The sequence below is a fragment of the Macrobrachium nipponense genome, chromosome 2, assembly GCF_015104395.2.
Source record: "Macrobrachium nipponense isolate FS-2020 chromosome 2, ASM1510439v2, whole genome shotgun sequence".
Lineage (NCBI taxonomy): Eukaryota > Metazoa > Arthropoda > Malacostraca > Decapoda > Palaemonidae > Macrobrachium > Macrobrachium nipponense.
Window position 1 is genome coordinate 25,300,064 of NC_087201.1, and position 14,997 is coordinate 25,315,060.

Genomic DNA, 14,997 nt, shown 5'->3' on the forward strand with positions numbered 1-14,997 from the left:
AAGTCTATTTCTTGTACGAGTCTGCGAATGATGAATGAGAGCTCTTCCGAATCTTGTCAATAAGAGTTTATCCGCTTACGCAATATAAAGTTAATGAGAAGTTTGTCAATGAGAACTAACCCATTTACGGGACAAAGAGATATTTTGTCAATGAGGGGATACCCACTTACTTGACAAAACGATAGTATATTGTCAATGGGGGAAATTCACTGAATTGACAAAACGTAATCCAGGAAGTCGAGCATTTTATTTTCGATTCCCGTCTCAAACGAGGAAGGGGCAAGAATCCCTGTTAAGAGACGGCTTACGACAGGTAGAACGACGATGTTCAATTCGGCAGCGTAGTCCCGACTAGGAACTAACAAAATACTATCATCTGAAAAGCCCTTTCAGATGGGCTAAAAAGCTTGCAAAATTATCCTGGGAAGAGGAAGAAACTCTCCAACCAGCTTCCTCTCCCGTATCAAAATTTATTGGCAGTATGGCAAAGGAAGTCCTGTCTTGCGCTTTCCTCCTTTTGATGAGTGCCTTTGCAAGTATCCTACTGAACAGTTGCCGAGAGTCCTGACGTGCAGGACGTCGAGCTTTTACATAACCCATAGCTGCCTTACCGCAAAGTCTTGACTGCGGTAGAGCAAAAGAGATCTTTCCTTGAGCTTTCCATAACTCCATCCAATCCTGGACTTTACGAAAAGCAATATTACTGACAAAGACCTCTATAATTCACAAAACCCGTGGTCTTGCTGGGTTTCGAAAACGAAGTTGCCTTTTCCACTTGTTTAAGCTTCCTTCCGAAGCACTGCTTACTTCACATTCTTCGCAGGCGATGTAGAAGGGATCACCGAAGTTAGGTAAAAAATCTTTAGGCCCAAATCAGCTTGAAGACTTCAACAGAAACGTTCAGCCAGGCGACACACCTGGCGTGCGCGCTCGGCGTCCACTGACTAGCAGCGAGCACGCTCGGCGTCCACTGGCGAGCAGCGAGCACTCTCGGCAGCGCCCGCTCGGCGTCCAACTGCGCGAGCAGCGAGCACTCTCGGGGCGCCGCTCGCGCTCGGTATCCTACTGGCGTGCTCTCGCTCGGCGTCTACTGGTGCGCGCTTGGCGTGCACCCGCGCGCGCGCCTGGCGTCCATCCGAACGTCCCGTCCAAGCCGAGCGTCAAAAAAAAAACGTGCAGAAAAGCGTCCCGCTCCTGACAGGCGTCAATGCAAGCGAAACTGCCTTCAGGGAAGAGCATTAGACATCTCGGAGAGAAAACCGACTGCACGAAGCAGTCTCAGGTGAAGGGTTGATCGTGTGAGAATACGCGGGGCGAGGGAACGCCTTCTTATTCTCACAGCAACAAAGCTAGGACGTCCGCGCTCAAAAGCGTCCTGCTAATATGACTTGCTTTCCCTTTTCTCGGTGGAAAGACGTACACGAGTTCAGGCGACGGTTTTTCGCCTTCTTACTTCTCACTGCAACGCATGACGAGAGAGAGAGAGAGGACGTGAAACGTCCTCTTCTATAAAGCTTCTATTTAGACGGCGCGAGTCCTTCCGAAAGCTCCAAACCCTGCGCAGGGAGGACGCTTCGGAGGACGAGAAGCAATCCTTCAGGATTCGTGCACGCACTTTGGCAGCCTGGGAGTAACTTCAGGTCTGCCGAAGGCACGTCAGATCGGTGGGAGTTCCTCGTAACCCTCCTTCGGCTTTCGACATGCTCTCTCCCTGTTCCTGGGAGTCAAGCAGAGGTCCCGGCCTAGAGGCGAAATAAGGCCGATCTGACGCACCCTCCACTACACAAGGGACACTGTCATTGCACTTAGCCACTTCACTTTTGCTCTCCAAAGCCAGCACTTTCGATTCTAAGTTACGAATCGATAGAGTATCAGAGAAAGGTCAATACCCTCTACAGAAACTGTTTAGGGCCCGAAGGCAACATTACAGGGTTAGGAGTAACAACTACAGAAGTAGCACTTTTCACCACAATGATAGGAGAGCGAGCACCTTAGATTCCAAGATACAGATGGAATCTATAACGTAAGGGCATTACCTCACGAGACATATTTATAGCCCGTAGGCCATACTACAGGGTTAGGCAAAATAGTCTACAGGTAGGTTAGCCTACCCTGACTTTGTTTACTGATTAATTGCGTACATATGAATCATACGTCTTCCTTACGGAATTAGACAAAGTCTCACACTCCTTACATGACAAATCTCAACAAAGAAGCAAGACACATAGCCCTCGTGCATATCGAGTGCGGAACTACCGAAGCTTTCGGTAGCCACACCCTATCTTAGCAGACAACACCCTCTGAAACTAGCCTAACTAGATTCAGATATACAAAAATGAATCATATTCAAAACAATTTAAGATAGCGTATGCCTAGCCACAAATCCAAGTCAATAAATCAAAAGACAATTAGGATATTTAGCGGCCATGAAGTTTCCAAAATCCTAAGACGGAGGTACTGAAAACAGGTGTTTCCAGCACCGGCGACAGAAAAATTATGAATAGAAAATGGGACTGGTTCCTGATACCCGCCTCCCAGCGGCGGGAATGGGTACTAACCACCTGGCCGACCACTGTGTGTGCCGGAAGTTTTTGAATTTCTGTCGGACTTCAGAAAATACAGCTATATATATATCTGACAGGTAAGTTTCATGAACAAAAATAAATTTTATTAGGAAAATTTATATAATATCCATTTTCTTTCAACCGTGGCCATGTTTTTATCAATTACAGTACTTGCCAGCGTATTAGATGCACTTTTTTATTGTTAAACGTATAAAAAAATTGTCCTGCGTCCAATGCGGCCGTGTTACGGATGGGAGACCAAGTGCTGTAGGCTAAGCTATGCCATTCCTACAGCGAGCATAATGGGTAGCCACAAAAATTCTAAAACACACATGGTCTAGGAATCCACAGTAGAGAGTTAACTGGTGTCTGTGTCAACAACTCATCATAAACTGGAGTAAAGTCTGGGTTAGGTGGACTGAATGTCCAGTACTAAAAAATGACTTACATTTGACATTCACATTTTTATTTCAGATTTTTAACTTTAAACATATCAAGAACAATCTCTCTTTTCACTGAAAAAACTTTTGTTTGAATTACCACCGAGTACAGGTCTTCACAGATGCAATTTCTCCTTGGCTCATCAAGGTGTTCCCAATTATCATCATGCCACTTAAACAGTTTTGCTAACTAAGCACTCCTATCCCATCCTCATTATGGGTACAATCTATCTCAATCTCTTTTTTATCTGTTGAACACTACTTCTCCCCATACTTCCCTGCTTGTAATACGATCTTTCCAGCATATGCCAGCCGTGATCCCCAGCATTCACTAGTTGACCTTTTTCAGAATAACGTCAATTTTTTTACGGTGCTCACATCTCTACTGTGCATTTTTGCTCTGATTACCAGTGCAACACTCTCCACTACTTGTAGTCTAAAAATCTTTTTCCACTTCATCCATATCAACATGATATTGTTAAGATACAATAAAGTTTTGTACATACTTACCTGGCAGATATATACTTAGCTATAGACTCCGTCGTCCCCGACCAGAAATTCGAATTTCGCGGGCAACACGCTGCAGGTAGGTCAGGTGATCTACCGCCCCTGCCGCTGGGTGGCAGGAATAGGAACGATTACCATTCTAGAACCAGATTTTCTCTTCCACCTGTCTCCTGAGGGGAGGTTGGTGGGCCATCAATCGTATATATCTGCCAGGTAAGTATGTACAAAACTTTATTGTATCTTAACAATATCATTTTTGTACATGGAACTTACCCAGCAGAGATATACTTAGCTGATTGACACCCTTGGTGGTGGGAAAGAGACAACTATTTACTGAATAGACAGGTAAACACATACGTTGTAGGTAATAAATAAATAAAACCTTGGTTCCTACTTGATCAGGCGGAAGCCTCCATGGCTAATGCCTAGGAATCTGCTTCGCCTCAAGAGCCTCAGCGAGGAGTGACCTATGGCTAAGAGTTCTTGTGGGTCTGTCGATGGGGTCTTATCCATTTACTCGACAGAGCCTCTTACATGACAATATGCCTATGCCTAGTGGCATAATTAAGGAGCACAACACCGATCCCGATCACCTGATCCTAACACGAGGGTTAGTGCTTAAGTTGAAAAGAGTTATCTACAAACTCCTTTCAAACAACCCAAAGAAAAAACACGACGTTAAATAAAATTTAACTCACTAGTTAAGGATCAGTATCTGCTCCCTATCCCAGCAATGTATCCGCAGACAACGTATCAACCAAGAGAGAAGGATCCCTCGAAGGTTATCTTGACATCCTTCGGATAATGGAAGTCAACACAGAGTTGCATCTCCCGTATGTGAACAGCTAATATGTCCCTTATGACATATTGTTAGGGAAAGAACAAGAATTCGGAAAAGCTCGCACTTCATGCGCTTTTAATTCTCAGCTGTTTGAAGGAATCATCAATGCACTTATCAAGTGCTTAGGAGATCACAATGTCTCAAAGAAGGGCCAGGGCGTTCTTTGATATAGATCTCTTCTGGGTGAAGCCTGGAGCTCCTGGCTAGCGCTTGGCAGGCGCCTAGCGCCTGTCTAGCGCCTCGCGCCTGGCTGGAGCCTTGCGCCTGAATGGCGCCTTGCGGCCTGATGGGCCTTAAGCCTGGCCTGGAAGCCTTCGGCGCCTAGAGCCTGGCTGGAGCCTCGCGCCTAGATGGCGCCTTGCGCCTGGCTGGCGCCTCGCGCCTGGCTGGTGCCTGATTCGGCTCCTCCTTCCTGGCTAGCGCCTCGCGCCTGGCTGGAGCCTTGCGTCTGGCTGGTGCCTTGCGCCTGGAAGGCACCTGGAGCCTGGCAGAAGACTTCATGATTACTGTCTATGAGTCTGCATGCCTCAAGAGTTTCAGCGAGGTAGGGACCCTATGACTGACAAACCCTTCTGAATCATGTCAATGGGGGCTAGCCCGCTTACACGACAGAGCCTTCTCGGATCGTGCCAATGGGGGCTGACCCACTTACATGGCAGAGCCTTACCTGTATCATATCAATGGGGACTAGCCCTCTTACATGACAGAGCTTTAGGTTTCTCTTTACTGGAAGGAGCCTTGCGTCTGGATGGATCCTCAATCCTGACTGGAGCCTAGCCTTGAAGGAGCCTGGCACCTGGATGGCGCCTGGCTGGCTTCTAGAAGCCTGCCTGGCTCCTAGAGCCTGGCTGGCTCCTAGAGCCTGGCTGGCTCCTAGAGCCTGGCTGGCTCCTAGAGCCTGGCTGGCTCCTAGAGCCTGGCTGGCTCCTAGAGCCTGGCTGGCTCCTAGAGCCTGGCTGGCTCCTAGAGCCTCGGCTGGCTCCTAGAGCCTGGCTGGCTCCTAGAGCCTGGCTGGCTCCTAGAGCCTGACTGGCTCCTAGAGCTGGCTGCTCCTAGAGCAAATGGCTGCTCCTAGAGCCTGGCTGGCTCCTAGAGCCTGGCTGGCTCCTAGAGCCTGGCTGGCTCCTAGAGCCTGGCTGGCTCCTAGAGCCTGCTGGCTCCTAGAGCCCTGGCTGGCTCCTAGAGCCTGGCTGCTCCTAGCCTGGCTGGCTCCTAGAGCCTGGTTGGCTCCTAGAGCCTGGCTGGCTCCTAGAGCTGGCTGGCTCCTAGAGCCTGGCTGCTCCTAGAGCCTGGCGGCGCCTCGCGCCTGGCTTAGCTCCTCCACACTTGCTGGAAGCTTCGAGCTTGGAAGAGTCTCTAGGCTGTCTGACGATGTCCACATCGGACACTCTTATATCTGTCCGATTTGTTCGCCTCTGGCGCATTTGCGCCAGGTTGGAGGCCCGCTCCTTCTCAGTATCCGACCATGACAGAGTTCCTTGGAACTGTCCGCCTCTGGCGTTTTTCGCCTGTATTGGCATTTGGCGCTTGGCTGGCGCTACATTGTCCGAGAGTCCTGAACAACCACATAGTTTATCAGGAGACTGGAGAAGGGTGGAAGAAATTCTTCCCCTTTGAGCTTTTGGCCCCTGGCAAGGGGAGGTGATTTTAGTCAGCTACACCCAGTAGACGACAGGATATCTAACAACACGAGAGAGAAGAGTCTTCCTCCGAGGAGGATCCTTCGTGAACACTTCTTTTGCTAACGAGATCTCTTCTTACATGTTGATGAGGTTCCTCGTTGCAGATCCTTCCCTATCCTTGCCCGAAGGAAGGGAAGGAGTCTGGAAGTCGAAGGAGACTCTGAGCTGAAATTGGGCGGAACCCTGATTTCTAGCTCTTATTGTATCCTTCTGAATACCTTCTGGGAAGCATTTTGAGCCCTCATCGCCCCGACCCCCGCGACTCTGTAGGCAACAAACGTTTAAACCATCTCTTCTTCTGTAGATGAAAATGTAAGTACCCTGCCTGGGCAACTAAACTTCTCTCTGAAAGCGTTGCGTCAGGAATAGAGGGATTTATTTCTTTTGCCAGACATACTATGCTGGCAAGAACCCATTGCCGAGTCTCCATTGAATCTGATGCGAGATTCCAATGCACAAAAAATTCACTTGTCTTCTTGGTCGTTTAGGGTTAAGAGAAACAAAGAATTCCTTCATAAACTTCCTCAAAGAAGTTAGATGAGGAGCAGTTCCATTTTGTCGGAACACGGAATCTGTGGCCACAAAAAAAAAATCCCATTCGAAGTACATGATATCCTACTCTTGTCGTATTGCGGTATCGTATAAGATCCCGAAGATCTTAATCCTCTGTTATCTCTAATTCCCTTTGTAGAGACAGAGTATGGCCTTTTACTGCGTTCTTTGATAGCAGATATATACATAGGTGATTCTTCCCTCTGAAAGTGAAGAAAAAACCTCGCTATGTGGTTCACAGAGGTATCGGAAGAGGACAGTTTCCTCATTCCATCTAGCACGATCTGCAGCAATTCATTGTCTTAGCCATGACTATTGTCATTTACCTTGAAAAAAACCTCTCATTCATGTCCACTTCTGGTCAGTCTGCACGCGGACAGACTCAGAGTGGAGAGGTTTTATAGGTCTATTTATAATAGATTCTGATAGAATATCCAGATACTCTTGGAAAAGCCTTACGAAACATGCTGTGAGAAGAACGTGACTTCTGTGAATCCAACCTCTCTAAGGCCAAAATGAGGCATACATCCTCTCTTCCTTTGACGCCCAATTATCTTAATATCTGTTAAGAATTTATAACTAAGGGGAAAAAAGGCTAAAGTTTATTCCCCTTCTTTAAATTTAAAGATGTCTTATATTGCTACCTCTCTTGGTTCGAGAAAAAGAAGCAGTCTAAAGGAAGCCTGTTCGTCTTCTACCTTACAAAGAGATCTATGAAGAAAGACTTTCCGCAGGTTCTCACAACTCTTTTCAATAAATGTTAGACATATGTTAACAGTTATTATCTTCGATCGAGAAGGTTCTCACGGACATGCAAAATCTTGCATCGAACCTCTTAAGGATCGTTACGTTCCGTGTCTGTTCCCAAATAGGTTCTCTTTTGTTAACGCGAACCGGGGCGAAAAAAGAGATTCTCGATGCTCTTTGCGATATGAGAGAGTCGTGGAATTGGCCTAAGTGATTAAAATAAATTATTTCATCATTCCTTGTTTAAGCGACCCTTTTCCGATTAAATGGTAACGAAATCAGGAAACGAATCTTGCCGTTACCGAGCCTGCTGTCCGAGAGGCTACTGGACTCTTAGGTTAATAACTCGCTAAAACGAGAAAATATCTTGGATGGTGCTTCTGGCACAATTTGCGCCAGGCTGGCGCTTCCTTCTAGTTCTTTTTAGGTTATGTGCCATAACATCTATGCCTTTATGGTACCCGACATCCTTCACATGTTAATTCCGTTCTTAGTGGGAAAAAACTTTTATATACGTAGTATAGTCCATTCAGGGAAACAACTTCTGCCACTAAGAGAATGTTTCCCATCCGACTCACCCAACTTCTCTTGAGCAATATCCGAATTTAAAAAGGTTGTGTGCGTTTCTCGAAAGGATGAGAGAATTATATATATCGCGCGCTGCCGTATTAGAATCCTTTATAATACTGTCACATTGTGGTAAACAGCATTAATCTAGGAAACCTTTGTAAGGATACTAGGAATTCTGTAGTTAACCTCGGTATGTGCATAAGACTTGACCATACCGTAGTCTTAAAGTGAATTCTCTACTACATTCATCTTCTCACTAGCATGTACTCTAATAAGCCATGCTTTCGTAAGCATGAGAGCATTATACAATATAGAGTTTCGCTGCGTTAGAATCCTTTAAAAAAATGTTACCTACGGTAAACAGCAATGAAATGTAATATCTTTCTTATTGAAAGCTTCTTAGCAAAAGGCAGACAATATTTTATTTATGTTTGCTTAACTATCCCCTCAATCCGAGGCTAAAACCACGATTGTAGGGGAGAGACACGGTTATTCATTCCATCCCGCAGGAGAGACACGGTTATTCATTCCATCCCGCAGGAGAGACATATGTTACCGCCCACTCATGACCGACACCTACATGATACTGCGTTGGTGCCTAAGCGATAGCAGTCTCGTTAGCCGACTGGCCTTACTCTTCCAGAGTTGCCAGCTACTCCATTTAATAAAGGAATCTTATACATTATTATCGAACTTCAGGAAGTTCTTATAATGCATATCGTAAGCGAAAACAAGACTTCGATAAATCTAGAAGCTAAGTAGGTGTTGTCTTAACAATCCCTTTAAGCGTAGTCCTTCCTAGGAAATTCCTGGAAGGATACTGGTAATTGAGTTGCTCAGCAAAGAAGTAACTACGGTATGTGCTTATGATTTGCCGTATCGTATTCTCATACAGCAGATACTCTACTACCTTCTTTCCCTGCCGAGGCAGATAGAGAATGGATATTCTGGCGCCTGGATCCTTGCACCTAGCGCCTGGAATGTTCCGCGCGCTAGAAAGGAGACTCGCTCCTGGAACGTTCCGCTTGCGTGGAAGGTCCCGTGCGCCCTGACAGTTCCGAGCGCCTACTAGACCCCTTTTAGAAAGAGCCTCTTGCCCCGGAAAACGTTCAATGGAAGGATCGTTCTGATTGCCACTCTACTGTAAGGCTCCTTGCTCTAGCCGTCTGTTTTTCTGGCGCAATTTGCGCAGGCTGGCGCTTCGTCTCTTTGAAGGCGCCTTGCGCCAAGAAAAATTTTCTAGAACGCGGCTCGCGTTTGGTTGTAGGAACGCGGCTCGCGCTAGTCTGTTAGCTGGAACGCGCCTCGCTGCTGGCTATAGGAACGTACCTCACGCTAGCTTGCTGGAACGCGGCTTCATGGCAGCGGCTGGCTCTTGCTCAGTGTTCTCTTAGTTTTCAGAGAACGCGCTAGATCACTCCAAACATACATTCTTCGTCTTTTCGGATGTAAGATGAAGAGACACACTTTTTTTAAGGATGCCTTATCAATGGCTATCCTTGGCAGTCTGGGACGTTCTACAGAACCTGCCGAGGGGACGCCTGACCGGTGGGGGTGCTCTCCCTCCTTCCTGCGGCTGTCGACTTTCCTCCTCCAACTGGGTTCTCTGGGAGTTTGGAAGAGGTCTAGGCCTGGAAGCGCTACGGAGCCGATCAGACGCACCCTCCACTGCACTGGGAACACTATATTCACTTCTTACCTTTTTAGAGCTCGCCTTTTGAGCTCCATCATTTATCTTCAAATTTGCACATATGAATTTGTAGATTCTGTGGAGTAAGAAGGTGATGAGGATGCAACAACTACTAGAATTGTCAATACTCTAACTGCTCGTTAGTACGAGAGCTCTTAAAGCTTCTAAACGGAAGCGGTATCTAGTTATATGCTTTCTGACTTCCTAAAGTAGGAAGTTAGATCTTATATTTCCTTCATCAAGTTCTAACACTTATACACGTATTAGTGAAAAAAAAAATATCAATATTTCCCTTATTGCAAAATATAAGTGTCTACCGAAAAATTCGGTAGTTTCACGTAATATATTCTTCGAAATTTCGAAGCCAAATTCATTAAAAAGTTAATAAAAGCGTATGCCAAACCAAAGACCCAGTACTTCCCTGCAAAGACAGCCCAGAAGGTCGATGGCGATGAAAAAAAACGAAAATTCAAGTCAGGAGTAGCAACAACGTATGTTGACACTACCGCGACAGAGAAAAATCTGGTTCTAGAATGGTAATCGTTCCTATTCCTGCCACCCAGCGGCAGGGGCGGTAGATCACCTGACCTACCTGCAGCGTGTGCCGCGAAATTCGAATTTCTGTCGGGGACGACGGAGTCTATAGCTAAGTATATATCTGCTGGGTAAGTTCCATGTACAAAATGTAGGCATTTATGTATATTTACCTTTTGGAAGAATATGAGTGAGCTCTGATTCTGTAGGCGCAGGTATTTCATGCAAATGCTTAACATCATCCAAACCGCAGTCTCCTCCATCGTACCCACACGCCCGAACATTACAAGACTGTAAAAAGATACCTGATTAAATATATTGAAAATGTCACTCATAAATGTTATAGATATGACAGGAAGAGACAAATTTCACTGGGGGTTTATGAAGCCGATTCAAGTTCACAATCATAATGGGCAAAATAATAGCTTTCAAGATAAAACCAATCATTTGGATTCTTACCCACTGTTAAAGTTGGATAATATTTTTTGAGCCATTGGGTGTGATTGGCATACATAAAAAATGAAAAATAAAAAAAGCTTGGCTAACCTGCTGGGACCATCTTTGTAATCAACTACTTCCCACCTGGTGGTGTTGGACTGTTTACTACGTTCTTTTCAGAATTCTTCATGACCAACCACTAAGATGTGGGGAGGCTAGGTGGGTTTCCACTTTAACAGTAATTAAGTACTATCCAAATAATTTTATCTTGAAAATTATCATTATTTAGAATGAATCTTACCTACCGTTGAAGTTAGCCGACTACCAAATTGAATGAGGCTGGTGGGTTCGTGCAGCCAGAGAAACAATATTCAGCCAAGCTAACTACATTGGGCAAATGATATTCACGGGGGTTAGGGATAGCAACTGCCCGCAAAGAGCTAAAATTTTCAACTACATGAGAAACCCAGCTAAAAATGCTTTTAACTACGTACCTAATATTTTAATATTTCTAACAACATTATATAACTTAAAACATTTTACATAATATTTCAGTCATCTTATGTTATACCCCTTAAAATGCACACAGTATGGGTTACAGTTATGCATGAAGACTTATTGTACTCTTACCAAGGTGAAAAATAATAAAGTTTTCCCTGTATTCATGCATGTACATTTTCTTTCATGCAGTACTATTAAAGTTTTACCATTTTCTGTTAACTTGTACCGTAGATAGGGGTAAAATTTTCTTTCCTGTGAGCTTTGTGATTGGAAATCACAATTTTTGAAAGTAAAATGTTATTGTTAGTATACAATAAGGTTTTGTACATACTTACCTGGCAGATATATACTTAGCTTTACGTCTCTGACGTCACGACAGAATTCAAAACTCGCGGCACACACGACAGGTAGGTCAGGTGATCTACCTTACCCGCCGCTGGGTGGCGGCTGTAAGAACCAATCTCCCTTTCCAGCCAGAATTTTTCCTTCCACCTGTCTCCTGAGGGGAGGCTGGGCGGGCCATCAATCGTATATATCTGCCAGGTAAGTATGTACAAAACCTTATTGTATACTAACAATAACATTTTTGTACATGAACTTTCCTGTCAGATATATACTTAGCTGATTGACACCCTTGGTGGAGGGAAAGAGACAGCAATATAAATATGGAAAAAAGGGGAAAACAACACTAGTTGTAGGATGTAAATACAACCTTGGTTCTTACCTGTTTAGGCAGAAGACTTCGTAGTTACTGTCTATGAGTCTGCGTTGCCTTAAGAGCTTCAGCGAGGGCGTGACCTACAGCTGACAGACTCTTTGGGTCTATCAAAGGGATTTGGTTATCCGCTTACTTGATAGAATCCGAGCAGGATCTGTCAACGGGGATTCGCCCACTTATATGACAGAACCTAACCACTATCATTGCAAGGAGCTCAAACATAAACCGATCACCTAACCAATCTAATCATTGTTAGAACTACGAAATGAAAAACATGCCTACCCGCATGTTCTTTCAAACAACCAAAAACTTACAACCTAAACAAGGGGAAAATATATACTACAAAGGATATGTCTCAGCTCCCTGCCCCAGCACCGAATCCGCCGATACGTACGGGCCTAACCCGAAGCACTTTTCATACGTAATTTTGACGTCTCTCAGATAGTGGTTGCAAAGACTGAGTTGCAACGCCAGAATGTTGCCTTCATAATATTACTCAGGGATATGTTCTTGTTGAAAGTCAATGACGTGGCAATAGCTCTTACCTCATGAGCTTTGACCTTAAGAACTTTGAATTGACTTTCATCACATATCGCATGCGCTTCTTTCACCAGGCTTCTGATAAAGAAAGAAAGCGCATTCTTCGAAAGAGTCTTCCTTGGATCTCTTACAGAGCACCAAAGGTTGACATCATTGCCCTTAAGTTTTTTCTTTCTCTGTAGATAAAACTTTAAACTTCGTACTGGGCAAAGCGACCTCTCTGCTTCCTCGCCTACTAATGCAGGACAAGCCTTGGACTGCAAAGCTCCTAGGCCAAGGATTTGAGGGGTTCTCGTTCTTAGCCAAGAACGAAGGTAGGAATGAACAGATAGCTGCATCTCCTCTGAATCCCACATTTCCTTCTATTGCATGCAGTTCACTAACCCTCTTTGCGGAAGCCAATGCCATGAGAAAAATTGTCTTCCTTCGTTGATGGTCTCTAAAGCGAGGCAGACTGAGGCTGGTTCGAAAACTTAGTTGGTACCTCAGGTAACGTAGCACTACATCAGATTCCAATCTGAATCACTGGCGAAACCTTCTTGGATGTTTCAAACGATCTTATTAGATCATGAAGGTCCTTATCTTCTGAAATGTTAAGTTTCTGTGCCTAAACACTGCAGACAGCATGCTACGATAGCCTTTAATGGTTGATACCGCCAATCCACTTTCTTCCCTAAGGAAAAGTAAGAAGTCTGCTATTTGGGTCACAGAGGTACTGGAAGAGGAAAAGTGATGGTTCCTACACCATCGCCGAAAGACGTCCCACTTCGATTGGTAGACTCTAATAAGGGTAGAAGGCCTTCTTGCTGCTGCGATAGCCGTTGCAACTCTTGCAGAAAAGCCTCTCGTTCTGACCAAACTTTTGACAGTCTGAAGCCAGTCAGATCTAGAGCGGGGAGGTTTTGTGATACCTCTCGAAGTGGGGTTGTCTGAGCAGATCGATCCTCTGTGGTAATGTTCTCGGAAGATCTACTAACCATTCCAGTACCTCTGTGAACCATACTTGTGCGGGCCAGAACGGGGCTACCAGCGTCATTCTTGCTGCCTCCGATTCTGCAAATTTCTTTAGAGTCTCTCCCAGTATCTTGAATGGAGGAAAAGCATACATGTCTAGACCCTTCCAATCTAGTAGAAAAGCGTCTATCGACTGCCCTCGCCCGGGGTCCGATATCGGAGAGCAGTAGTTGGCTATCCTCGCATTCTTGGCTGTGGCGAAGAGGTCTATATGAGGCTCTTGCCCCAAAGCTTCCGACAGGTCCTGGCAAACATCCTCATGAAGAGTCCACTCTGCAGGCAGGACTTGATCTTTCCTGCTTAGGAGGTCTGCTCTGACGTTCTTTTCTCCCTGTATGAACCTGGTAAGGAGACAAATCTTCCTTTCCTCTGCCCACAGCAGAAGTTCTTTTGCTGTCTCGTACAGGGAGAAAGAGTGAGTCCCCCCCTGCTTCCTGATGTAAGCCAGGGCCGTGGTGTTGTCCGAGTTGATCTGTACTGCTGAAGCTAGGACGTGGGGCTCGAAAGCTTTCAAGGCTAGCCAAACAGCCATCAGCTCCTTCTTGTTGATGTGCCAGGTCACCTGTTCCTTCTTCCAGGTGCCTGACACTTCTCTTGAGCCGAGCGTTGCTCCCCAACCTGTTTCCGAGGCATCGGAATACAACACTTGGTTGGGGTTCGGAATGTGAAGGGACATCCCTTCTGCAAACCTGAGAGGGTTGGCCCACCAAGAAAGGTCCTTCTTGATTTCCCTTGAGATCTCGAAGGAGAACTCTAGGTTTTGCGAACGACACCTCCAGTTTCGATGTAGAAAGAACTGGAGAGGTCTGAGGTGCAACCTTCCTAGAGAAAGGAATTGCTCCAACGAGGAGAGTGTCCCCAACAAACTCATCCACTCCCTCGCTGTGCATACGTCTTTCTCTAGGAAGGCTTTGACTTTCTCTGACCCTCGGGCTATCCTTTCTGGAGACGGAAAAGCCCGAAAATCCAGAGAAGCCATCCGAAATCCCCAGATAGATACGATCTTGACTGGGGATCAACTGAGACTTTGAAAGTTCACCAAAAAGTCAGAGAACTTGCCATGAAAAGGGTCTTTTGTAGGTCCTCCAAACATCTTTTCTGCGACTTGGATCTGATTAGCCAGTCGTCCAAGTAAAGGGACACTCTGACTCCCTCCAAGTGTAGCCATCTTGCTACATTTTTCATTAGGCCTGTGAAGACCTGAGGGGCTGTTGAAAGGCCGAAACACAAGGCCCTGAACTGGAATATCCTTCCTCCCGTCATGAACCTGAGGTATTTCCTTGAAGAAGGATGGATAGGCACATGGAAGTAAGCGTCCTGAAGATCTAGGGACACCATCCAATCCCCTGGACGAAGGGCCGCCAACACTGAGGATGTCGTCTCCATGGCGAACTTCCTCTTTTCTACAAAGAAATTCAGGGCGCTTACATCCAGAACCGGTCTCCATCCTCCTGAGGCTTTTGGAACTAGAAAAAGGCGGTTGTAAAAGCCCGCTGAGCAAGGGCGCTCACTAGCTCTATAGCCTCTTTCTTGAATATTTGTTCCACTGCTTGTGTTAAAGCAAGGCTCATGATGGGATCCCTGTACCTGGCCACCAACTCCCTCGGAGTCGTCGTCAACGGTGGTCTTTCCGTAAAGGGAATCAGGTATCCTTTCCGG

At 45.7% G+C, this 14,997-nt stretch overlaps 1 protein-coding gene across 1 annotated transcript in view; it reads right to left on the minus strand.

The window, feature by feature from the left end:
- Positions 1-14,997, minus strand: part of LOC135220496 (N-acetylglucosamine-1-phosphotransferase subunits alpha/beta-like) — a 185,272-nt gene that overhangs the window by 58,560 nt on the left and 111,715 nt on the right. Inside the window, exon 11 of the mRNA XM_064257634.1 lies at positions 10,301-10,418. Coding sequence (XP_064113704.1) covers positions 10,301-10,418 — 118 coding nt within the window. The remainder of the gene's footprint in view (positions 1-10,300; positions 10,419-14,997) is intronic.